At 37.2% G+C, this 22,794-nt stretch overlaps 8 protein-coding genes and 1 long non-coding RNA gene across 10 annotated transcripts; 8 read left to right on the top strand and 1 right to left on the bottom strand.

Annotated features, from left to right (window-relative positions):
• The first annotated feature begins 123 nt into the window (after window positions 1-123).
• LOC117609523 (uncharacterized) lies at window positions 124-2,240 on the top strand. The gene is made up of 6 exons (XM_034336019.2): window positions 124-460; window positions 520-926; window positions 986-1,085; window positions 1,156-1,257; window positions 1,946-2,101; window positions 2,175-2,240. The coding sequence occupies exons 1-6, from the start codon at window positions 161-163 to the stop codon at window positions 2,238-2,240; spliced, it is 1,131 nt and encodes a 376-aa protein (XP_034191910.1). The 5' UTR covers window positions 124-160.
• A 1,059-nt stretch (window positions 2,241-3,299) lies between these two features.
• Window positions 3,300-5,272, top strand: LOC117604055 (uncharacterized). Its single transcript, XM_034323729.2, has 5 exons — window positions 3,300-3,660; window positions 3,720-4,126; window positions 4,183-4,282; window positions 4,365-4,466; window positions 4,972-5,272. The coding sequence occupies exons 1-5, from the start codon at window positions 3,367-3,369 to the stop codon at window positions 5,131-5,133; spliced, it is 1,065 nt and encodes a 354-aa protein (XP_034179620.1). The 5' UTR covers window positions 3,300-3,366; the 3' UTR covers window positions 5,134-5,272.
• A 1,048-nt stretch (window positions 5,273-6,320) lies between these two features.
• On the top strand, window positions 6,321-8,207 carry LOC117612021 (uncharacterized). Its single transcript, XM_034340686.2, has 6 exons — window positions 6,321-6,687; window positions 6,747-7,153; window positions 7,213-7,312; window positions 7,383-7,484; window positions 7,768-7,923; window positions 8,000-8,207. The coding sequence occupies exons 1-6, from the start codon at window positions 6,388-6,390 to the stop codon at window positions 8,063-8,065; spliced, it is 1,131 nt and encodes a 376-aa protein (XP_034196577.2). The 5' UTR covers window positions 6,321-6,387; the 3' UTR covers window positions 8,066-8,207.
• Window positions 8,208-9,568: 1,361 nt separating this feature from the next.
• Window positions 9,569-11,212, top strand: LOC117611964 (uncharacterized). Its single transcript, XM_034340551.2, has 5 exons — window positions 9,569-9,958; window positions 10,018-10,117; window positions 10,188-10,289; window positions 10,916-11,071; window positions 11,147-11,212. Exons 1-5 carry the CDS (start codon window positions 9,618-9,620, stop codon window positions 11,210-11,212), a joined length of 765 nt encoding a protein of 254 aa, XP_034196442.2. The 5' UTR covers window positions 9,569-9,617.
• A 1,222-nt stretch (window positions 11,213-12,434) lies between these two features.
• LOC117604050 (uncharacterized) lies at window positions 12,435-13,516 on the top strand. The gene is made up of 4 exons (XM_034323717.2): window positions 12,435-12,635; window positions 12,707-13,113; window positions 13,173-13,239; window positions 13,343-13,516. Exons 1-4 carry the CDS (start codon window positions 12,435-12,437, stop codon window positions 13,514-13,516), a joined length of 849 nt encoding a protein of 282 aa, XP_034179608.2.
• A 1,601-nt stretch (window positions 13,517-15,117) lies between these two features.
• Window positions 15,118-17,139, top strand: LOC117611698 (odorant receptor 13a-like). Its single transcript, XM_034339842.2, has 7 exons — window positions 15,118-15,432; window positions 15,570-15,976; window positions 16,038-16,137; window positions 16,246-16,359; window positions 16,578-16,733; window positions 16,800-16,864; window positions 16,960-17,139. Exons 1-6 carry the CDS (start codon window positions 15,145-15,147, stop codon window positions 16,854-16,856), a joined length of 1,122 nt encoding a protein of 373 aa, XP_034195733.2. The 5' UTR covers window positions 15,118-15,144; the 3' UTR covers window positions 16,857-16,864; window positions 16,960-17,139.
• LOC143305630 (uncharacterized) lies at window positions 15,267-21,181 on the bottom strand. The gene is made up of 4 exons (XR_013062662.1): window positions 21,058-21,181; window positions 20,663-20,724; window positions 20,408-20,560; window positions 15,267-15,404 (listed from the first exon to the last, which is right to left on the bottom strand). It is a non-coding gene; the product is annotated as an uncharacterized LOC143305630 (long non-coding RNA).
• LOC117611589 (odorant receptor 49b-like) lies at window positions 18,175-20,285 on the top strand. 2 transcript variants are annotated; one of them, XM_034339704.2, is made up of 7 exons: window positions 18,175-18,514; window positions 18,651-19,057; window positions 19,119-19,218; window positions 19,336-19,449; window positions 19,519-19,674; window positions 19,741-19,805; window positions 19,928-20,285. In XM_034339704.2, exons 1-6 carry the CDS (start codon window positions 18,227-18,229, stop codon window positions 19,795-19,797), a joined length of 1,122 nt encoding a protein of 373 aa, XP_034195595.1. In that variant the 5' UTR covers window positions 18,175-18,226; the 3' UTR covers window positions 19,798-19,805; window positions 19,928-20,285. The 2 variants fall into 2 exon arrangements, with proteins under 2 accessions (XP_034195595.1, XP_034195514.1); XM_034339623.2 differs by having other exon boundaries at window positions 19,872-20,285.
• LOC117604039 (uncharacterized) lies at window positions 20,952-22,485 on the top strand. Its single transcript, XM_034323711.2, has 4 exons — window positions 20,952-21,283; window positions 21,356-21,727; window positions 22,272-22,343; window positions 22,429-22,485. Exons 1-4 carry the CDS (start codon window positions 20,996-20,998, stop codon window positions 22,483-22,485), a joined length of 789 nt encoding a protein of 262 aa, XP_034179602.2. The 5' UTR covers window positions 20,952-20,995.
• Window positions 22,486-22,794: the final 309 nt, after the last annotated feature.

Below are 22,794 nucleotides of genomic sequence, written 5' to 3'. Positions count from 1 at the left end.
AGCTACAACAACCATAACGTATCATTTTCTAATAGAAACGAACGATTGCTCGTGTCTTCCTTCTAATATTTATTTTCCCTTTTCGAATGTACCTTTGCAAGCATCATTCGAGTGGAAATTGTATTCGAAAACGGTTAGGTGTATCCTCAAACATGAAAGTATGTTGAAAAATATAACGCCGGAGAAAGCAATCGCGTTCACGCGATACAGCGTGGCATTGACATGCTGCTGGCCAGTTTCCTCGAATGCACCCAGCTTTCAGCAGATCCGCATCAGAATCTCCAGATCCGCGGTGCTTCTCAACACGTTCCTCCTCTTCCTGCCGTTAATATATTCCTCATACATCAACTACGTGTATAACGATCACGTCGGTTTCTCCAAAGCCATATGCATCTTAATAGCTGCTGTGCAGGTGCTCTTGAACACGTTCGTCTGCATCGTTCAATATGATCGTTTTTGGGTAAGACTTCTCCCTTTTTTATCTACTATAGAGGCTAATTTGAAATGATTTAATTACAGGAGCTGATCGTAGAAATGAAAAAGTGTTGTAAGGAAGCAAAGCCGTATGAGAGACAAGTGTATCAAACGTACGTTGATAAATACTCCACGTTCTATACGGTGTTTACGATATGGTCCTACCTGACACCGTCTACCATATCGATTGGGACGTTGTTCATACCCCAGCCTTTTCCAACGAACGCTGAATACCCGTTTCCCGTTGATTATCAACCCCTCAAGACCATCATATTCCTTCATCAATGGTTCTTTCTCCTTCAATGCGCGGCGCACGTGTGCATCAACTTGCTTTGCGCTTTGCTGATGTGGTTCGCCGCGGCTCGTTTCGAGATCTTGAAGATGGAACTGCGCGAAGTGAAGAGTTCCAACGAAATGATCGATTGCGTGAAAAAGCATCACATTGTGAGAAGGTACGAAAAGAAGAATCGATTAGAATAGAGATTCTGGATGAAAATAATTGTTATTTTAGATACGCGAAGGAAGTGTCAAGTGCTTCTCGGTTTATAGCTTTGATTACGGTGATCATGTGCGGCATGGAGCTTGTGTTCTGCGGTGTTAATTTCATTGAAGCAAGTAGCGACAATAGTAGTTTCAAAATTATTCGAATATTGTCATGACGAAATTTATTTTCACCAATAGCGACAGCCATCCACTGTGATAGTACAATTTATGGCGTTATCTGGGACTGGGCTGATCGAGGTTTTCATGGTCGCCTGGCCAGCTGATCACCTGTTGGATTTGGTAAGTTGCATTTTAACTCGTTTCATTATATTTGTTCCGTTCGCACGTTTTCTTTCTGAACAGATTGTATAATGAAAAACAGAAAGTACGTTGTAAAAATAAATCAAAGAACTTTATTGTGAACTAGACCGTAAAAAAATCTGAAGAGATATCTAACTGTGATGAATTCAAACTTTATGATGTTCAAATCGAAAAGTAGTCCTTTCAAGGACTATCAAGGATTATAAAGCTGGATACTAAGACATTGCCAAGCCATCAAACACTCGGCCAAAAAGAAATGAAATAAAGTCAGAAGACCAATAATTCTGGTCGTTAACTAATCTTAAATATAAATTTAATTTACAATGGGGCCTCTAACCATTGTTTACCTTAGAAATGAAGAGTTTTATATACCGGTGGCCCTTGCATATTCCTCGCTTTTTGTTCAGCATTCTTGGTGAACCAAAATTTGTATTTCAATTAGTCAGTTTCATTTCTTCTAAAGTTTCATAATTTTCGTTCGATTATAATCATTGCAAAGTTTAGTCGATTTAATTTCTTCTCAAGTCTCTTAACTTTCGTTCACAATGATTTTGCACACGAACGAGAAGAAACGTTCAGCACTTCACGGGCAGTAATCGATGTCTTGTTCCCTTAAAATAACTAAAAGACCAGCAACATATTCATTATATTCATTTGTTATTACCAGAGCGAAAATTCTATGCGAGGTATATACGAATCACAATGGTATCTACAATCAACGAGTATGCAGAAAGACATGCTGATCATGTTGTTACCTCAAGCACCAGTGGGCATTAAGATCGTGTATATTATCCCAACATTGTCACTGAATTACTACTGCTCGGTATGAAATATTTCTTATGAATAAAAAATGAAAATTACGAAACAGATTTATAAACGATTTTCCATATTTGCAGTTCGTTTCGAACGTGTTATCTCTATTCACCGTTTTACGAGCTACGATACAAGAAGATGATATATAATGATTGAAAGCATACGGCTAATGATATTTAAAGTAGTATTAACTATAATTCAATTTCTGTAATAAAGATTTTGGAAATATTAACGAAATAAGTTGACTTCTTCAGATCTCGTGTATTATTATGAAACGACGTTAGACGTGTTAACGAGCTCCTTCTCAATTAGGAAATTATTTTAATGAAAAATATGCGTTCAATTGACGATATTATGTTTTGGACTCGTAGAAGGTTAGCGAATGAAAAAGAAAGAAAAGTGGCGATAGCGACAATTGACAAAGTTTTCTTTTTATATAACTATTATCAACAAATTTGTTCTCTTCTGTTCCTCGAATGTCCTGTTATGAACGTAATTGAACGTGAAAAAGAAAAATTTTGAATTAAATGACGTATTAGTTAACACTTAATTTTTTGAATGAATTGTCTTACCTGAGAACAATAATTGTATTCCGTCCATGTATAGTTGAGTTGAACGAGTGACAGTTGCTTTGGAATTTAGAAAGTGACGAATTAGCACTTCGAGCGACTTAGCAACGGTTTTGGTTCCAAAAGGAAAATAATGAATTAAAATAACACACACTACATCCTGAAAAGGCGTGGACAGATGTGACCATATGTGTTTGATGCTTAGAATATAAAGAATTATGTTGTGTTCGGTACGCGAACGAAGTAGTTAATGCTATGCAATTTGTAGCTCTGTTTACGGTGATGCAAAGCGGTGAGATACAAGTAAGCAATTGCAACAGTATTTTCAAGATAAATGGACTTTAATCGTGAGGATATATTTTTATCAGCTCCAACCGGTCAGTAAGAAAGAAAATGATCGAATATGACTTACAAGCAGGCAACATTTTGTACTCTGCAACATGTGCTAGATTTCCCATGCCGGTGTGTAACGCCTATCGTGCTATATTTCGAGCCCCAGGATGACAATTATTTATCAGATCGAAGGAATCTTAAAGGTATCATTACAGCCACAACAACCATAAGGTATCATTATGTAAAAGAAACGAACGATTACTCAATTGTTGCGTGAAACATTTATGTTCTCTTCTCGATTGAACCTTTACGCGCATCATTCGAGTGGAAATCGTACTCGATAACAGTTAAGTGTATCCTCACAAATTGAATTATGTTGAAAAATATAACGCCGGAGAAAGCAATCGCGTTCACGCGATACAGCGTGGCATTGACATGTTGCTGGCCACTTTCCTCGAATGCGACCAGTTTTCAGTTGATCCGCTTCAGAATCTCCAGATCCGCGGTGATGCTCAACGCGTTCCTTCTATTGCCTCCGTTAATCTATTCTTTATACCTTAACCATAACGATCACGTTGGTTTCTCAAAATCCATTTGCACAATCATTTCTGTTTCGCAGGTGCTCTTGAACACGTTCGTCTGTATCGTACAATATGATCGTTTTTGGGTAAGACTTCTCTCTCTTTTATCTATCAAATGGGCTAATTTAAAATGTTTTAATTACAGGAGCTGATCGTTGAAATGAACAAATATTGCAAGGAAGCAAAGCCATACGAAAGTCAGGTTTATCAAACATACATTGCTAAATACTCCCTGTTCTATACGGTGTCTACGATATGGTTCTACCTGACAGCGTCCATCATAGCAATTGGAACGTTCTTCATACCTCAGCCTTTTCCAACGAACGCTGAATACCCGTTTCACGTTGATTATCAACCCCTCAAGAGCATCGTATTCCTCCATCAATGGTTCTTTTTTTATCAATGCTCCGCGCACGTGTGCATCAACATGCTTTGCGCTTTGCTGATGTTGTTCGCTGCGGCTCGTTTCGAGATCTTGAAGATGGAACTGCGGGAAGTGAAGAGTTCCAACGAGCTGATAAATTGCGTGAAAAAGCATCACATTGTGAGAAAGTACGATAAGACAAATCGGTAAAAATAGAGATTCTAGATGAGAATTGTTATTTTAGATACGCGAAGGAAGTGTCGAGTGCTTCTCGGTTTATAGCTTTGATTACGGTGATCATGTGCGGCATGGAGCTTGTGTTCTGCGGTGTTAATTTCATTGAAGCAAGTAGCGACAAATGATTCAAAAAATCATTTCTCAAAATGATTCGAATATAGTCATAACGAAATTTATTTTCACCAATAGCGACAGCCATCCACTGTGGTAGTACAATTTATGGCTTTGTCTGGGACTGGGCTGATCGAGGTTTTCATGGTCGCCTGGCCAGCTGATCACCTGTTGGATATGGTAAGTTGTATTTTAACTAGTTTCAATACTATTACTTTCAAGGACTATCAAGGATTATAAAGCTCGATAAGGATAATAAGATATTATCAAGTCATGAAATACTCGGCCAAAAAGAAATGAAATAAAGTCAGAAGACCAATCATTTTGGTCGTTAACTAATCTTAAATACAAATTTAATTTATATCGGTGCCGCTAACGATTGTTTACCTTAGAAATGAAGAGTTTTATATACCGGTGGCCCTTGCATATTCCTCACCTCTTGTTCAGCATTCTTTGTGAACTAAAATTCGTATTTCAAGTAGATTTAACTATTGTCCAATTAAAAGTCATTGCAAAGTTTAGTCGGTTCAATTTCTTCTAAAGTTTCTTAATTTTCGTTTACAAAGATTTTGCACAAGAACGAGCAGAAACGTTCAGCGCTCCACGGGCAGCAATCCACGTCTTGTTTGTTTAAAATAACTAAAAGGCTCGCAACATATTTATTATATTTATTTCTTGTTACAAGAGCGAAAATTCTATGCGAGGTATATACGAATCACAATGGTATCTACAATCAACGAGTATGCAGAAAGACATGCTGATCATGTTGCTACGTCAGGCACCAGTGGGCATTAAGATCGTGTACATTATCCCAATTTTCTCACTAAGTTACTACTGCTCGGTATGAAATATTTCTTATGAATAATAAATGAAAATTACGAACCAGTACTATAAACGAATTTTCATATTTTTTTCAGTTCGTCTCGAACGTGTTATCTCTGTTCACCGTTTTACGAGCTACGATACAAAACGATGATATATAACGATGGAAGGTATATGGCTAATGATACTTAAAGTAGTATCCAATTATAATTGAATTGTTATGTTAATAAAGTAATAAAGAAGATGTCCGAAATACTACCGGAATAAGTTGACTTCTTCAGATCTCGTGTATTATTATGAAACGACGTTAGATAATATTGTTAACTAACTCCTTCTCAATTAGGAAACTGTTCTATTTAAAAACATACATTGAATTAACGATATTATGTTTCGGACACGGAGAAGCTTAGCGAATGAGAAAGAAACAAATATCGTGATCCCGAGATTTGACAAAGTTTTCTTTTTATACAACTTTTATTAACAAGTTTGTTCTCTTCTGTTCCTCGAAATTTTCTTTATTTACATAATTAAACTTGTCTCGCATGAAAGAGAAGGATATTGAATTACATGACGTAATAGTTAATACTTAATTTTTTGAATGAATTGTCTTACCTAAGAACAATACTTTTATTCCTTCTATGTATAGTTGAGCCGAACGGATGGCAGTTTATTTAGGATTTAGAAAGCGATGAATTGTTACTTCGAGCAACTTAGCAATGTTTTTTTCCAAAAGGAAAATAATGAATTGGAATAACAGACACTACATGCTGAAAAGGTGTGGAAAGACGTACGCGAACAAAGTGGTTAATGCTATGCAGTTTGTATCTCTGTTTACGGTGATACAAAGCGGTGTGGCGATTGTATTCTGCGGTATTAATTCCATTCAAGTAAGTAATTGCAGGAGTATTCTCACAATAACTGGACTTCAAACTTTTCATCAGCCCCAACCGTTCAGTAAGAAAGAAAATAATAAAATATGACTTACCAGGATGCAACATTTTGTGCTCTGTAACATATGGTAGACTTCCCATGCAGGTGTATAACGCCTATCGTGCTACCTTTCGAGACCCAGGATGATAATTATTCATCAGATCGAAGAAATCTATAAGGTATCATTACAGCCACATCAAGCATAACGTATCATTTTGTAATAGAAACAAACGATTACTGGTGTGTTCCTTCTAACATTTATTTTTCCTTTTCGAATGAACCATTGCGCGCATCATTCGAGTGGAAATCGTACTCGATAACAGTTAAGTGTATCCTCACAAATTGAATTATGTTGAAAAATATAACGCCGGAGAAAGCAATCGCGTTCACGCGATACAGCGTAGCATTGACATGCTGCTGGCCACTTTTCTCGCATGCAACCAGGTTTCAACTAATCCGCTTCCGGATATCCCGATCCGTGGTACTCCTCAACGCGTTCCTCCTCTTCCTGCCGTTAATATATTCTTTATACATCAACTACGTGCATAACGATCACGTTGGTTTCTCCAAATCCATATGCCTCTTCATAGCTGTTTCGCAGGTCCTCTTGAACACGTTCGTCTGTATCGTTCAACAGGATCGCTTTTGGGTAAGACTTCTCCCTGTTTTATCTATCAATGAGGCTAATTTAAAATAATTTAATTATAGGAGCTGATCGTAGAGATGAAAATGTGTTGCAACGAAGCAAAACCGTATGAGAGACAGGTTTATCAAACGTACGTTGATAAATATTCCACCTTCTATGCGGTGTCTGCGATATGGTTCTACCTGACAGCGTCTATCATAGTTATTGGAACGTTGTTTATTCCGCAGCCATTTCCAACGAACGCTGAATACCCGTTTCCCGTTGATTATCAACCCCTCAAGAGCATCCTATTCCTCCATCAATCGTTCCTTGTCTTTCAATGCTCCGCGCACGTGTGCATCAACATGCTTTGCGCTTTGCTGATGTTGTTCGCCGCGGCTCGTTTCGAGATCTTGAAGATGGAACTGCGCGAAGTGAAGAGTTTCAACGAATTGGTCGATTGTGTGAAAAAGTATTACATTGCAAGAAGGTACGAAAAGAAGTATCGGTTATAATAGAGATTCTGGATAAAAATAATTGTTATTTTAGATATGCGAAGAAAGTGTCGAGTGCGTCTCGGTTTATAGCTTTGATTACGGTGATCATGTGCGGTACGGTGCTTGTGTTCTGCGGTGTTAATTTCATTGAAGCAAGTAGCGGCAATAGTAGTCTCAAAATGATTGGAATATAGTCATGACGAGATTTATTTTCACCAATAGCGACAGCCGTTCACTGTGATAATTCAATTTATGTCTTTGGCTGGGACTGGGCTGATCGAGGTTTTCATGGTCGCCTGGCCAGCTGATCATCTGTTGGATATGGTGAGTTATATTTTAACTCGTTTTCTTTCTCAACAGATTGTATAATGAAAAACAGAAAGCTTGTTGAAAAAATAAATCAAAGAACGTTATTGTGAACTAGGCCGTAAGAAAATCCGAAGAGATATCTAAGCGCGCTGAATTCAAACTTTATGATGTTCAAATCGAAAATTAGTCGAAACGAGCAGAAACGTTCAGCACACCACGGACAGCAATCCATGTCTTGTTCCCCTGAAATAACTAAACGATCATCAACATATTTATTATATTCATTTTTTATTACCAGAGCGAAAATTCTGTGCGAGGTATATATGAATCACGATGGTATCTACAATCAACGAGTATGCAGAAAAATATACTGATTATGTTGTTACCTCAGACACCAGTGGCCATTAAAATCCTGTATATTATCCCAACTTTGTCACTGAATTACTACTGCTCGGTATGAAATATTTCTTATGAATGATAAATGAAAATTACGAAACAGAACTATAAACGATTCTTCGTATTTTTTTCAGTTCGTCTCGAACGTGTTATCACTGTTCACCGTTTTACGAGCTACGATACAAAACGATGATATATAACGATGGAAGGCATATGGCTAATGATACTTAAAGTAGTATCCAATTATAATTGAATTGTTATGTTAATAAAGTAATAAAGAAGATTTTTGACATACTACCGGAATAAGTGGACTTCTTCAGATCTGGTGTATTATTACGAAAGGACGTTAGATAATATCGTTATCGAGCTTCTTCACAATTAGGAAATTATTCTGATTATAAACATACGTTGAATTGACGATATTATGTTTCGGATACGGAGAAGGTTAGCGAATGAAGAAGAAAGCACAGCAGCGATCGCGACAATTGACAAAGTTTTCTTATTATATAACTTTTATCAACACATTTGTTCTCTTCTGTTCCCCGAAGTTTCCTTTATTTACGCAATTGAACTTGTCTCGCCTGAAAGAGAAGAATTATCAATTACACGACATATTAGTAAATACTGAATTATTTGAATGAATTGTCTTACCTAAGAACAATGATTTTATTCCCACTATGTATAGTTGATCCGAACAGGTAACAGTTGCTTTAGAATTTAGAAAGTGGTGATTGTCATTTCCAGCAACTTAGCAACTTTTTTTCCAAAAGGAATATAATGAATTGGAATAACAGACACTACAAGCTGAAAAGGTGTGGAAAGATGTACGCGAACAAAGTGGTTAATGCTATGCTGTTTGTAGCTCTGTTTGCGGTGATGCAGAGCGGCGTGGCGATCGTATTTTGCTCTATTACTTTGATTCAGGTAAGTAATTGCAATAGTATTTTTAAAATAAATGGACTTTAATTATGAGGATTTAGTTTCATCATCCCCAACCGTTCAGTAAGAAAGAAAATAATCGAATATACCTTACAAGGATGCAACATTTTGTGCTCTGTAACATGTGCTAGACTTCCCATGCAGGTGTGTAACGCCTATCGTGCTACCTTTCGAGCCCCAGGATCATAATTATTCATCAGATCGAAGAAATCTATAAGGTATCATTACAGCCACATCAACCATAACGTATCATTTTGTAATAGAAACAAACGATTACTGGTGTGTTCCTTCTAACATTTATTTTTCCTTTTCAAATGAACCTTTGAGCGCATCATTCGAGTGGAAATCGTACTCGTGAACAGTTAACTGTATCTTCACAAATTCAGTTATGTTGAAAAATATAACGCCGGAGCAAGCAATCGCATTCACGCGATATAGCGTTGCATTGACATGCTGCTGGCCACTTTTCTCGCATGCAACAATGTTTCAACTGATCCGCTTCAGGATCTCTAGATCTGCGGTGCTCCTCAACGCGTTCCTTCTCTTCCTACCGTTAATATATTCTTTATACATCAACTACGTGTATAACGATCACGTTGGTTTCTCCAAATCCATATGCCTCTTCATAGCTGTTTCGCAGGTTCTCTTGAACACGTTCGTCTGTATCGTTCAACAGGACCGTTTTTGGGTAAGACACCTCCCAGTTTTATCTATCATAGAGGCTAATTTAAAATGATTTAATTATAGGAGCTGATCGTAGAGATGAAAAAGTGTTGCAAGGAAGCCAAGCCGTATGAAAGACAGGTTTATCAAATGTACGTTGATAAGTACTCTATGTTCTATGGGGTGTCTGCGATATGGTTCTACCTCACAGCGTCCATCATAGCGATTGGAACGTTGTTCATTCCCCAGCCTTTACCAACGAACGCTGAATACCCGTTTCCCGTTGATTATCAACCCCTCAAGAGCATCCTATTCCTCCATCAATCGTTCCTTGGCTTTCAATGTTCCGCGCACGTGTGCATCAACATGTTTTGCGCTTTGCTGATGTTGTTCGCGGCGGCTCGTTTCGAGATCTTGAAGGTGGAACTGCGCGAAGTGAAGAGTTTCAACGAATTGGTCGATTGTGTGAAAAAGTATTACATTGCGAGAAGGTAGGAAAAGAAGCATCGGTTATAATAGAGATTTTGGATAAAAATATTTGTTATTTTAGATATGCGAAGAAAGTGTCGAGTGCTTCTCGGTTTATAGCTTTGATTACGGTGATCATGTGCGGCACGGTGCTTGTGTTCTGCGGTGTTAATTTCATTGAAGCAAGTAGCGGCAATAGTAGTCTCAAAATGATTGGAATATAGTCATGACGAGATTTATTTTCACCAATAGCGACAGCCGTCCACTGTGATAATTCAATTTATGTCTTTGGCTGGGACTGGGCTGATGGAAGTTTTCATGGTCGCCTGGCCAGCTGATCATCTGTTGGATTTGGTGAGTTGTATTTTGACTCGGTCAATATATTTGTTCCGTTGTCACGTTTTCTTTCTGAGCAGATTGTATAACCAAAAACAGAAAGCTCGTTGTAGAAATAAATTAAAGAACATTAATTCTGAACTAGGCCGTAAGAAAATCCGAAGAGATATCGAACCGCGCTGAATTCAAACTTTATGATGTTCATATCGAAAATTAGTCCTTTCAAAGAATATCAAGGATTGAAGAGTTGGATAATAAGACATTGCCAAGTCATGAAATACTCGGTTAAAGAGAAGTGAACTAAAGTCAAAAAACCAATCATTCTGATCGTTACGTAATCTTAAATATAAATTTAATTTACATTGGAGTCGATAACAATTGTTTACTTTAGAAATGAAGAGTTTCGTATACTACTGGCCTTTGTATAACCCTCGCCTTTTGTTCTGCCTTCTTTGTGAACCAAAATTCGGATTTCAATTAGTCAGTTTAATTTCTTCTAAAGTTTCTTAACTTTCGTTTACAATCATTTTGCACACAAACGAGCAGAAATGTTCAGCACTCCACGGGCAGCAATCGTCGTCTTGTTCCCCTGAAATAACTAAAAGATCAGGAATATATTTATTATATTCATTTGTTATTACCAGAGCGAAAATTCTATGCGAGGTATATACGAATCACGATGGTATCTACAATCAACGAGTATGCAGAAAAATATGTTGATTATGTTGTTACCTCAGACACCAGTGCGCATTAAAATCCTGTACATTATCCCAACTTTGTCAATGAATTACTACTGCTCGGTATGAAATATTTCTTATGAATAATGAATGAAAATTACGAACCAGATTTATAATCGAATTTTTTCATATTTTCAGTTCGTCTCAAACGTGATATCTTTATTCACTGTTTTACGAGCTACGATGCAAAAAGATGATATATAACAGTTGAAGGCATATGGCTATTGATATTTAAAGTAGTATTCAATTATAACTCAATTGTCTTGTTAATAAAGTAATAAAGAAGATTTTTGAAATACTACCGGAACAAGTTGACTTCCTTAAATCTCGTGTATTATTACGAAACGACGATAGATAATATTGTGAACGAGTTCCTTCTCAATTAAGAAACTGTTCTATTTAAAAACATACATTGAATTAACGATATTATGTTTCGGACACGGAGAAGCTTAGCGAATGAGAAAGAAACAAATATCGTGATCCCGAGATTTGACAAAGTTTTCTTTTTATACAACTTTTATTAACAAGTTTGTTCTCTTCTGTTCCTCGAAATTTTCTTTATTTACGTAATTAAACTTGTCTCGCCTGAAAGAGAAGGATATTGAATTACATGACGTAATAGTTAATACTTAATTTTTTGAATGAATTGTCTTACCTAAGAACAATACTTTTATTCCTTCTATGTATAGTTGAGCCGAACGGGTGGCAGTTTCTTTAAAATTTAGAAAGCGATGAAATGTCACTCCAAGCAACTGAGCAATGTTTTTTTCCAAAAGAAAAATAATGAGCTGGAATAACAGACACTACACGCTGAAAAGGCGTGGAAAGACGCACGCGAACAAAGTGGTTAATGCTATGCAGTTTGTAGCTCTGTTTTCGGTGATGCAAAGCGGTGTGGCGATTGTATTTTGCGGTGTTACTTCGATTCAAGTAAGTAATTGCAGCAGTATTCTCAAAATAACTGGACTTCAATCGTGAGGATTTCTTTTCATCTGCTCCAACCGTTCAGTAAGAAAGAAAATAATAGAATATGCCTTACAAGAATGCAACATTTTGTGCTCTGTAACATGTGCTAGACTTCCCATGCAGGTGTGTAACGGCTATCGTGCTACCTTTCGAGCCCCAGGATCATAACTATTCATCAGATCGAAGAAATCTTAAAGGTATCATTACATCTACAACAACCATAACGTATCATTTGGTAATAGAAACGAACGATTACTCGTGTCTTCCTTATAACATTTATCTTCCCTTTTCGAATGAATCTTTGCGCGCATCATTCGAGAGGAAATCGCACTCGATAACAGTTAAGTGTATCCTTACAAATTGAATTATGTTGAAAAATATAACGCCGGAAAAAGCAATCGCGTTCACGCGATATAGCGTTGCATTGACATGCTGCTGGCCACTTTTCTCGCATGCAACCATGTTTCAACTGATCCGCTTCAGGATCTCTAGATCTGCGGTGCTCCTCAACGCGTTCCTTCTCTTCCTGCCGTTAACATATTCTTTATACATCAACTATAACGATCACGTTGGTTTCTCCAAAGCCATATGCCTCTTCCTAGCTGTTTCGCAGGTCCTCTTGAACACGTTCGTGTGTATCGTTCAACAGGATCGCTTTTGGGTAAGACTTCTCTCTCTTTTATCTATCATAGAGGTTAATTTAAAATGAATTAGGCTAATTAAAAATTACAGGAGCTGATCGTAGAGATGAAAAAGTGTTGCAACGAAGCAAAGACATATGAAAGACAGGTTTATCAAACGTACGTTCATAAATACTCCACGTTCTATGGGGCGTCTGCGATATGGTTCTACCTGACAGCATCCATCATAGCGATTGGAACGTTGTTCATTCCCCAGCCTTTTCCAACGAACGCTGAATACCCGTTTCCCGTTGATTATCAACCCCTCAAGAGCATCCTATTCCTCCATCAATGGTTCTTTCTCTATCAATGTTCCGCTCACGTGTGCATCAACATGCTTTGCGCTTTGCTGATGTTGTTCGCCGCGGCTCGTTTCGAGATCTTGAAGGTGGAACTGCGCGAGGTGAAGAGTTCTAACGAACTGATCGATTGTGTGAGAAAGTATTACATTGCGAGAAGGTACGAAAAGACGCATCGGTTAGGATAGAGATTGTGGATGAAACTAATTGTTATTTTAGATACGCGAAGAAAGTGTTGAGTGCTTCTCGGTTTATAGCTTTGAATACGGTGATGCTGTGCGGTACGGTGCTTGTGTTCTGCGGTGTTAATTTCATTGAAGCAAGTAGCGACAATAGTAGTCTCAAAATAATTCGAATATTGTCATGACAAGATTTATTTTCACCATTAGCGACAGCCGTCTACTGTGATAATTCAATTTATGTCTTTGGCTGGGACTGCGCTGATGGAGGTTTTCATGGTCGCCTGGCCAGCTGATCATCTATTGGATTTGGTGAGTTGTATTTTAACTCGTTTCAATATATTTGTTCCGTTCGCACGTTTTCTTTCTGGACAGATTGTATAATGAAAAACAGTAAGCTGGTTGTAAAAATAAATCAAAGAACGTTATTGTGAACTAGACCGTAATAAAATTTGAAGAGATCTCTAAGCGTGTTGAATTAAAACATTATGATGTTCAAATCGAAAATTATTACCATCAAGGATTATATAGCTCGATAAGCATAATAAGACATTGCCAAATCATGAGACACTTGGCCAAAAAGAGATGATCTATTGTGGGAAGAGCAATCATTCTAGTCGTTAACTAAACTTAAATATGAATTTAGTTTACATTCGAATCGCTATCGATTGTTTACCTTTGAAATGAAGAATTGTATATATCGGTGGCCCTTGCATAATCCTGGCATTTTGTTCAGCATTCTTTGTGAACTAAAATTCGTTTAATTTCTTCTAAAGTTTCTTAACTTTCGTTTACAATAATTTTGCACACGAACGAGCAGAAGTGTTCAGCGCTCCACGGGCAACAATCCAAGTCTTGTTCCCTAAAAATAAGTGGAAGACCCACAACATATTTATTACATTCATTTGTTAATATTAGAGCGAAAATTCTATGCGAGGTATATACGAATCACGATGGTATCTACAATCAAAGAGTATGCAGAAAAACATGCTGATTATGTTGTTACCTCAGGCACCAGTGGGCATTAAAATCGTGTACATTATCCCAACTTTGTCACTGAGTTACTTCTGCTCGGTATGAAATATTTCTTATGAGTAATAAATGAAAATTACGAACCAGATTTATAAACAATTTTCTTCATATTTTCAGTTCGTCTCAAACGTGCTATCTCTGTTCACTGTTTTACGAGCTACGATACAAAAAGATGATATATAATGATTGAAGACATATGGCTAATGATATTTAAGTAGTATTTAATTATAATTCAATTTTCATGTTCTGTAATAAAGAAGATTTTCGAAATACTTCTGTAACAATTTAACTTATTCAGATCTTGTGCATTATTACGAAACGATGTTAGATAATATCGTTAACGAGCTTCATCTCAATTAGTAAATTATTCTAATTTAAAACATAGAGTTATTTCACTAACCGATAGGATGCAGCAGGAATGTTGAAACGGAACGAATATGCTGCTTCAGTAGAATAGAAATCACGTGCTCTCTACTGACTTCGAATCGACATATTGCACACTATTAACGTTTTGTTATTCCAAATAAATACTACATGTTTGCTTGGCGATCCGTCGGGATACTGAGAGTGGTAGCACTTTCCTTGCAGTCCGTGATAGGAGGTTTGATTTCATTTACGAATTCATTTACTAATTAACGGATAAGGCAGGAAATGATACAATAGCAGCTAAAGCTGCACCGTATAAGAAATCCATACACTAGATTTATAGCTTTTCACAGGCAACTAATACCCCCTGTAATTTCCGCTACAATTAGCGATCCACTACGCCACTACGTAAGGATAATCTCTTCACATGAAAAGTAATACCGCAGTCTATCACGATTCTGTGCGTGCAAAGTTTAATTCGTAATGAACGATTAATAGTTTCGAAGGATCGATATTAGTGAACCCGTTCCTTGAGTAAAAACTTTCATCAGTATGAAAGCTGTCTTCGTTCAGAACGATCAGCATATCTTGTCTCTAAAAGAGTATACATTAAAATGATCGCTAATCTACGCGAAATATTAGACGTAATAGAATTGGTTGGGACGATATTATGTACCTGGCCAATAGATCCAAACGCTAGTAAATGTAAAAGTATTTTACTTAATATCTATTGGATGTTTGCGGTGTTCAGCGTTGGATCGACGATACTATGCTTATTGATTACCACCTATTACTTTCGACACGACCTTATCTTGCTGACGAAAACCACTTGCTTCATAAGTGCCCTTTCGGAGACGCTGTTGGACCTGATCATCTGTAAAATGAGTAGCAAGAAACTGCAGGTTACGTTTATTAATGTTCATAAAAGAAACTATAGAAGGCAATCAAGGGATGAAGGGGAGAATGTGCATTTCTTTTCTCCTTTGTGCATTTCCATCGAAACAAAATTAATAACCTGCTGATTGTAAACTGCATTTAGGTTCTAATCGAAAAAGTTAGGAAGTATTTAGATACAACTGGCAAGGACGAGAATAACATGATCCAAGTTTACGTGAAACGTTATAAGACATTCTTTTCAACGATGGCGGTCGCATACTTCATCAATGGAGTTTCGTTCTTTTTCATGCCATTATATACAAACCAACATCTGCCATTAGAATCTTGGTTGCCATTCTCCACTGATACCGTCATGAAATACGGTATTGTTTACATTATCCAAGCTTATTCCTCCATGCATACGGCCCTCTCCATCTTTGTCGACTTCAAAATCATTTCCCTCCTTTGCTTCACCGCTGCCAGACTAGATATATTAAACGCGAAGCTGAAACAAGGAAACAGCTACGAGATGATGGTAAACTATATTAAAGAACACCAAGAGATACTAAGGTAAGGTAACACCGTTTCATGCATAGAAGCGTTTTAATAAATAACGACAGTGCGATGTTAGATTTTTAGAGGATACTAAAGCTGCTGTTCAGGCTTTGTTATTTAAGACAAACATCACAATGGGAAGCGTTGTTATAGCCGCAGCTTTTCCCCTGCTTTATGTGAGTTTAGTTTCTCTACATGAATTTTAGAATGTGATAGCAGAAGGACAACAATTTCATTCATAATATTAATTCATCTGTTCTAAAGAGATTTTTTTTTGTGATAAGATGAAAAACCCAATGTCAGAACCTCAAGTTGTGTATCAGTTCGTTTGTATGGTACTAGCAGGCTGTGGGCACGTGTATCTTATCTCCGCGCCATCAGACGATTTAAAAGAAAGTGTAAGTTTAATGGAAATACAGTAAAACCTCTATAAGTCGTCATTTTCCTTTCCTCGTCATTTTAAAATTTACATGGTTTTTACTCTGCTTAAGTCGTCACTCCGTTTAAGTCGTCAAAATTTCTCGGTCCCTTGAGTGACGACTTATCGAGGTTTTACTGTATATTATAATTAAACGTATGTTGATCGAATGTAGAGCTACATATTATCTGATTCTAGAGCATACAATTTGCAATGTCGGTGACCGATATTCAGTGGATAGGAAAACAAAAAAACATGACCACCAGTGTATTGATCATGTTGCAGAGGAGTCAAAAACCATGTCTAATCCCATTGGGTTTGATTCCACCCCTTTCGATGGAATATTTCTCTCAAGTAAGTATTTTTATCTTAACTTTCACTGATATCAATTATGTAATTGATCTTTGTATAATATTGTAGTTCTTAACTACCATATATTCCTACTTTATGGCTATAAGGACGATGATTGAATCGTAATTTCTATGGTATGTATCAATCAAATTGTGTACGTTGCTGACAAAATGGTAATTAATTCATTAGACTTTGAATAGAAATTGAATAGCGTTGAATCTTCTTTTAGATTTACTGGATGATCAATTTCCTTCAGATAGTAGAAAACTTTGTCAAGTTGGAGCTTATTGTTTCAAGAAGATGCGAAAACTTTTACTGTTCACGACGCACTTACGTTTATCTCTTATCATTTATTAAAATTGTAACATTTTAAATGGTAAGGTTTAAATTACACCCTTAAATAAAATGAAATTAATTTCACTTGCAAAGGAGACACTTTCTTTGATTCATTACACCCTTTGCACTCCGTTGTCCTACACCTTGTAACCCTACCAATACCAAATGTACTCTAATTTCACCCTCTATAACAGTGCATTTTTCTAATTAAAATGATACGTTATGTTTCGGACACAGAGAAGGTTAGCGAATAAAAAAGAAAGAAAAGTTGCGATCGCGTCAATTGACAAAGTTTTCTTTTTGTATAACTTTTATCAACAAATTTGTTCTCTTTTCGCCTGAAAAGGAAGAATTTTGAATTACATCACGTATTAGTTAATACTTAATTTTTGAATGATTTGTCTTACCTAAGAACAATAATTTTATTCCTTTATGTATAATTGAGCCGAACGGGTGGCAGTTGCTTTAGAATTTAGAAAGTGATGAATTGTCACTTCGAGCGATCTAGCAACATTTTTTTTTTTCCAAAAGGAAAATAATGAATTGGAATAATAGACACTTCCACGCAGATGATATTTCAGAATTTTTACCCGAATGCACTAATATTTGAAGGAATAATATTTCGGATCTTTCCTGTGTCATTCGCGCATGTACGTGTATCGCGTCACTAACTGAATGTACGCTTAGCATTCGTTTCGAACTCCCTCGGCAAGATTTTAACACGATATTGAAAGCGATTCCACTCCGCCGCAGTCCACGATAGCCCGATTGATTTCATTTTCGAATGAGTAATTAATAGACCAATTACGCAACGCTGATTGCTGTTGAGGGACGGAAACAGGGTTAACCAGAGGTGCACCGTTTAAAAAATACATGCACCACCTTTCTAGCTTTACACGGGTAACTAGGCACTACCTGTAATTATTGCTATAATTATGGATGTGCTACGGCACTAAAGACGGATGATTTCTTCGCGTAAAGGGTAATACCGCAGTCTAAAACAATCCTCTGCGTGCAAAATTCAATTCATGACGAATAATTAATAGATTTGAAGGATTGATTTCCATTTGCCGTTCTTACGTGAAAACTTCCGTCAGTATGCAAACTGTCTTCGTTCAGAACGATCAGCATATCCTCTCTCCAGAAGAGTATACGTTAAAATGATTCGTAATCTTCGGGAAGTATTAAACATACTCGAACTAGCTGGGACGATATCATGTACGTGGCCATTAGATCCAAATACTAAAAGATGGAAAAAAGTTGCCTATAATATTCGTTGGACCTTTGCATTTATCGACATTGTGGTGGTGTCTATATTGCTGCTGATTAAGATGTATTACATTCGACACGACATTGTCGAGCTGACGAAAGCAATCAGTTTGCTAAGTGCCATTACGGATGGAACACTCAACCTGCTCTTCTGTAAATTGAACGCCTCGAAACTGCAGGTTACGTTTATTATGATCATGAGGGAAACTATAGATAGCAATCGAGGGACGAAGGGAAGAATGTTCATTCCCTTTCTCCCTTGTACCCTTCTATCGAGACAAAATTAACAATTTGGTGATTGAAAACTGGTTTTAGGTTCTGATCGCAAAAGTTAGACAGCATTTAGATAGAGCTAACGAGGACGAGAACAAACAAATCCAAGTTTACGTGGATCGGTACAAGGTAGTCCTTTCAGTGGTAGGGATGTCATACATCATCAATGGATCTTCATTCAATTTTCTGCCGTTTTATACGGATCAAGTGCTACCAATAGAATGTTGGTACCCGTTCAGCATTGAAACCCCCGCGTTGTACTGTGTTGCTTACGTTTTGGAAGCTTGCTGCGTCGTGCCAACAGCTCTCGCGATCTTTATCGACTACAAAGTCATGTCCCTCCTTTTCTACATCGCTGCCAGACTAAATGTATTAGGCGAGAAGTTGAAACAAGTAGACAACTACGAGCAGCTGGCAAACTGTATTGAAGAACACCAAGAGATACTTGGGTAAGGTAACACTGTATCATACATAGAAGCTTTTTAATACATAACGACGGTACGATGTTAGATTTTTAGAGGATACTCGACTTGCTGTTAAGGCTTTGTTATTCAAGGTGGTCGTCACAATGGGAGCCACCGTCATATCCGCAGGATTTCCCCTGCTTTATGTAAGTTTAGACTTCTTGATAAATTCTGCAGAAAATTTTACAGTGTAATAGTAGAAGAGCAGCAATATCATCCATGATATTAATTCATGAATTCTAAAAATCTGTTTCTGCGATAAGATGGACGACCCAATGTCAGACCTCCAAACTGTGTATTCGCTCGGTTCTTTCGTAGTAATAGGCTCTGGGCATGTGTACCTTCTTGCCGCGCCAGCAGAAGATTTAAAAGAAAGTGTAAGTTTGCTGATAATATAATTAAACGCATATTGCTGGAATATAGAGCTACATGATATCTGACTCTAGGGCTCACAATTTGCAACATCGGTGACCGAAATTCAGTGGATAGGACAATCAAAAGGATTTGGCACCAGTGTAGTGATCATGATGCAGAGAAGTCAAAAACCGTGCATAATCCCATTGGGTTTGATTCCAGGGCTTTCGATGGAATATTTCACACAAGTAAGCGCTTTTATCTTAACTTTTACAGATATCAATTGTGTTATTGGTCTTTGTATGATATTGTAGTTCTTAACTACCATATATTCCTACTTCATGGCTATGAGGACGATGATTGAGGCATAAGTTCCATGGTATGTATCAATCAAATTTTGTACGAGCCTGATAAAATGGTAATAAATTCATGAGATTTTCAATAGAAATTTAACGGTATTGAATCTTCGTTTGGATTTACTGGATGACCGATTTCCTTCAGATAGTAGAAAACTTTGCCAAGCTGGAGCTATTGTTACAAGAAGATGCGAAAACTTTCAGTGACCAACATACCTGTTCACGAGGTACTGACCTTTGTCCCTCATCATTTATTAACATAGCAACATTTTAAATGAAAACATTTAAATTATATTCTCAAATAAAATGAAATTAATTTCACTTGCAAAGAAGACACTGTTTCTTTGATTTATTAGTTCCACTTCCTGCACTACTCTGTCTTACACCTTTTATCCTACCAACACCAAATGTAATCTAATTGCACCGCCTATAATAGTGCTAAGAAAAGTTCAACAATTAGAAAATTGCAAAATATTAAATAACAAGGAAGAGATTTTTAGTACCACACCATTTGGAAGAATTGTTCTGCAACGTTACCACCACAGATACAAGTACCTCCAGAGCGTTTACATGCTGTGGTGCTTTCTCGCCATGGCATTCCTCATAAGTAGTCGATAATACTCACCGAAGTGGTCCATATTTTTCCACCAATCGTCGAATGGCTTTCAGGTGACATCCGGTATGACCAGCGATATTCAGGAATTTCTTCTTTTGCGATTCGCAGTTGCCTTCGACACCTGCATACAGCACAGTCTCAATGCAGTATGCTACAGTTTCCCTACATCAGAATGCAAACACAATTTTTTACGAAATATCATTTTTAAAAATTGGAAGAATAGAGGTAGTTATTTACATAATAGTTTCTTAGTAAATATCCTACCTCCTTTCATTTACGAATGATTTGTTAAAGAACAATCCTCGCATTGTACCACAATTCAACCTCTGATGAAAGAAAAACGTAGCAGTTAAAGCAACAATAACACAGTAATTTACTTATCACCTACAGCTAACATTGCAGAACAGAACAGCACTTGAAGAAAATACAAAGAGTAATACCGTAAACTGCATTGTAATCGCATCGTAATGAATGATTAATAAATTTGAAGGATCGATTTCCATGAGCCGTTGTTGCGCGAAAAACTTCAATCAGTATGGAAGCTGTCCGTACTCAGAACGATCAGTACATCCCGATTTTAAAAGGATATCCAACAAGATGATCCTGACTCTTCACAAAGTGTTCAATCTACTCGAATTAGCGGGAAAAGTGACATGTACCTGGCCGGAAGATTCGAGCACCAGCAAGTGGACAAATGTTTTTCGTAATATTCGTTGGATCTTTGCGTTGATCAGTATGATCGTCTTATTGATATCCTTGGCGTTTGGAGTCTATGACCATCGAAGCAACTTTCTTCTCCTGATGAAAACCATGTCCGAGATGAGTGGAACCTCGGACGTGATTTTTGATCTGATCCTCTGCAAAATGAACAGCACCAAACTGCAGGTTATCATTGTCTAGTATATAAAAAATGTTAAAATTACATTATATATCTACATAACGTTTTGTTCAAGGCAGATTTTGATTCAAAGAATCAGGAAACATTTGGAGACGACAAGCGAGTACGAAAATCATGTTATACAAGGATACCTGGATCGTTACAAAGAATTTTACTCAGTGATCGTAGTAGCTTACATTGCAACTGGAATTTTCTTCACATTGGCGCCATTATTTTTGAGCCAAAATCTACCAGCGGATGGTTGGCTTCCATTCTCCACCGAGTCCTTTGGAATATATTGCATAGTTTACATCTTAGAAGTCTATTGCGTCTGGCAGGCAGCACTGATCTTCGTAATCAACATCACGATCGTTATCCTTTTCTGTTTCACCGCTGCCAGACTGGACATATTAGGCACGAAGTTGAAAGAGGTAACCTGCCGCGAGCTGCTGGTAAGCTGTGTGAAAGAACATCAAGAGATAATAGAGTAAGTTAACACTGTTTTCAAGCAGAGTTTTTTCAACTACTTTTGAAATTTCATTGAATTTTTAAATGGTAATGGCTGCTTTGTATTAGATTTTTGGGTGATATCGAAGACGCTGTTCAAGTTCTGCTATTTAAAATGAACGTCACGATTGGAGTTAGTGTCGTAACTGCAACTTTTCCCATGCTTTACGTAAGTTTAGCCGCCCCGAAAAATAATTATTATTGTGAATGGATATTTTTTCATACCATGTAGAATCAATCGTTGGCTGTAACGGGACAGTTTTTGAGCCTGCTTGTATCAGTCTGTGCACGAATGTACATTGTTTCCCGGTCGGCAGACGATTTGAAAGAAAGTGTGAGCCTGCAAATAATAGAACCATATTAGCTTCATTGAACACAAAACTGTACGATATCTGTTTCTAGAGTCTACGGTTCTCAATATCGATTAACAATATTCAATGGATAGGAAAGTCACGAAAAATGACAAACATCGTATTGATTATGATGCAGAGGAGTCAGAAACCATTTGAGGTTTCAACGGGTGGTTTTTTTCCAGCCCTTTCATTGGAGTATTACTCGCAGGTATGTACGTTTTATGTAAATTTCATTGAGATTAATATTAACGTACTAAAAATGACAATAATTATTGTTTACAATGATTGTGCAGTTTTTGACTACCATATCTTCCTATTTTATGACGATGAGAACCACTATAAAACCTTAATTCCCCACGACGTTACCACGACAGATACAAATACCTCCAGGGCGTTTACGTGTTGGGGTGCTTTCTCGCCATGGCGTTCCTCATAAGTAGTCTATAATAACCACAGCAAACGTTTCCGACGCACGCGATATGTCCATTCCTGGTGAAACATCAACCATTGAAGTGCTCCATATTTTACCATCAATTGTCGAATGGCTTTCAGGTGACATCCGGTATGACCAGCGATATTCAAGAGTCTCTTCTTTTGCGGTTCCCCGTTTGCCAGATTTAGGCTTCACGTGATGGAGATGCCTTACAGTTTGCCTAGAT

Source organism: Osmia lignaria, chromosome 9 (assembly GCF_051020975.1).
Source record: "Osmia lignaria lignaria isolate PbOS001 chromosome 9, iyOsmLign1, whole genome shotgun sequence".
In the NCBI taxonomy this organism is placed as follows: domain Eukaryota; kingdom Metazoa; phylum Arthropoda; class Insecta; order Hymenoptera; family Megachilidae; genus Osmia; species Osmia lignaria.
Note: the sequence above shows the minus strand (reverse complement) of the source record. Positions and strands in the feature narration are given on the sequence as shown.

Excerpts from the sequence above, each read along its gene's own strand:
- LOC117609523 (XM_034336019.2), top strand. The coding sequence starts at position 161 with ATGTTGAAAAATATAACGCCGGAGAAAGCAATCGCGTTCACGCGATAC. Across the intron at positions 927-985 it reads AAGCATCACATTGTGAGAAG|ATACGCGAAGGAAGTGTCAA; the intron begins GTACGAAAAGAA and ends TTGTTATTTTAG. Across the intron at positions 1,086-1,155 it reads GCGGTGTTAATTTCATTGAA|CGACAGCCATCCACTGTGAT; the intron begins GCAAGTAGCGAC and ends TTTCACCAATAG.
- LOC117611589 (XM_034339704.2), top strand. The coding sequence starts at position 18,227 with ATGATTCGTAATCTTCGGGAAGTATTAAACATACTCGAACTAGCTGGG. Across the intron at positions 19,450-19,518 it reads CAGAAGATTTAAAAGAAAGT|GGCTCACAATTTGCAACATC; the intron begins GTAAGTTTGCTG and ends ATCTGACTCTAG. Across the intron at positions 19,675-19,740 it reads CGATGGAATATTTCACACAA|TTCTTAACTACCATATATTC; the intron begins GTAAGCGCTTTT and ends ATGATATTGTAG.
- LOC117604039 (XM_034323711.2), top strand. The coding sequence starts at position 20,996 with ATGATCCTGACTCTTCACAAAGTGTTCAATCTACTCGAATTAGCGGGA. Across the intron at positions 21,284-21,355 it reads TGAACAGCACCAAACTGCAG|ATTTTGATTCAAAGAATCAG; the intron begins GTTATCATTGTC and ends TGTTCAAGGCAG. Across the intron at positions 21,728-22,271 it reads TAACCTGCCGCGAGCTGCTG|AGGAGTCAGAAACCATTTGA; the intron begins GTAAGCTGTGTG and ends ATTATGATGCAG.
- LOC117611964 (XM_034340551.2), top strand. The coding sequence starts at position 9,618 with ATGTACGTTGATAAGTACTCTATGTTCTATGGGGTGTCTGCGATATGG. Across the intron at positions 10,290-10,915 it reads CTGATCATCTGTTGGATTTG|AGCGAAAATTCTATGCGAGG; the intron begins GTGAGTTGTATT and ends TGTTATTACCAG. Across the intron at positions 11,072-11,146 it reads CAATGAATTACTACTGCTCG|TTCGTCTCAAACGTGATATC; the intron begins GTATGAAATATT and ends TCATATTTTCAG.
- LOC117604050 (XM_034323717.2), top strand. The coding sequence starts at position 12,435 with ATGTTTCAACTGATCCGCTTCAGGATCTCTAGATCTGCGGTGCTCCTC. Across the intron at positions 12,636-12,706 it reads TTCAACAGGATCGCTTTTGG|GAGCTGATCGTAGAGATGAA; the intron begins GTAAGACTTCTC and ends TAAAAATTACAG. Across the intron at positions 13,240-13,342 it reads CGGTGATGCTGTGCGGTACG|CGACAGCCGTCTACTGTGAT; the intron begins GTGCTTGTGTTC and ends TTTCACCATTAG.
- LOC117611698 (XM_034339842.2), top strand. The coding sequence starts at position 15,145 with ATGATCGCTAATCTACGCGAAATATTAGACGTAATAGAATTGGTTGGG. Across the intron at positions 15,977-16,037 it reads GAACACCAAGAGATACTAAG|ATTTTTAGAGGATACTAAAG; the intron begins GTAAGGTAACAC and ends GTGCGATGTTAG. Across the intron at positions 16,360-16,577 it reads CAGACGATTTAAAAGAAAGT|AGCATACAATTTGCAATGTC; the intron begins GTAAGTTTAATG and ends ATCTGATTCTAG.
- LOC117604055 (XM_034323729.2), top strand. The coding sequence starts at position 3,367 with ATGTTGAAAAATATAACGCCGGAGAAAGCAATCGCGTTCACGCGATAC. Across the intron at positions 3,661-3,719 it reads TACAATATGATCGTTTTTGG|GAGCTGATCGTTGAAATGAA; the intron begins GTAAGACTTCTC and ends TTTTAATTACAG. Across the intron at positions 4,127-4,182 it reads AAGCATCACATTGTGAGAAA|ATACGCGAAGGAAGTGTCGA; the intron begins GTACGATAAGAC and ends TTGTTATTTTAG.
- LOC117612021 (XM_034340686.2), top strand. The coding sequence starts at position 6,388 with ATGTTGAAAAATATAACGCCGGAGAAAGCAATCGCGTTCACGCGATAC. Across the intron at positions 6,688-6,746 it reads TTCAACAGGATCGCTTTTGG|GAGCTGATCGTAGAGATGAA; the intron begins GTAAGACTTCTC and ends ATTTAATTATAG. Across the intron at positions 7,485-7,767 it reads CTGATCATCTGTTGGATATG|AGCGAAAATTCTGTGCGAGG; the intron begins GTGAGTTATATT and ends TTTTATTACCAG.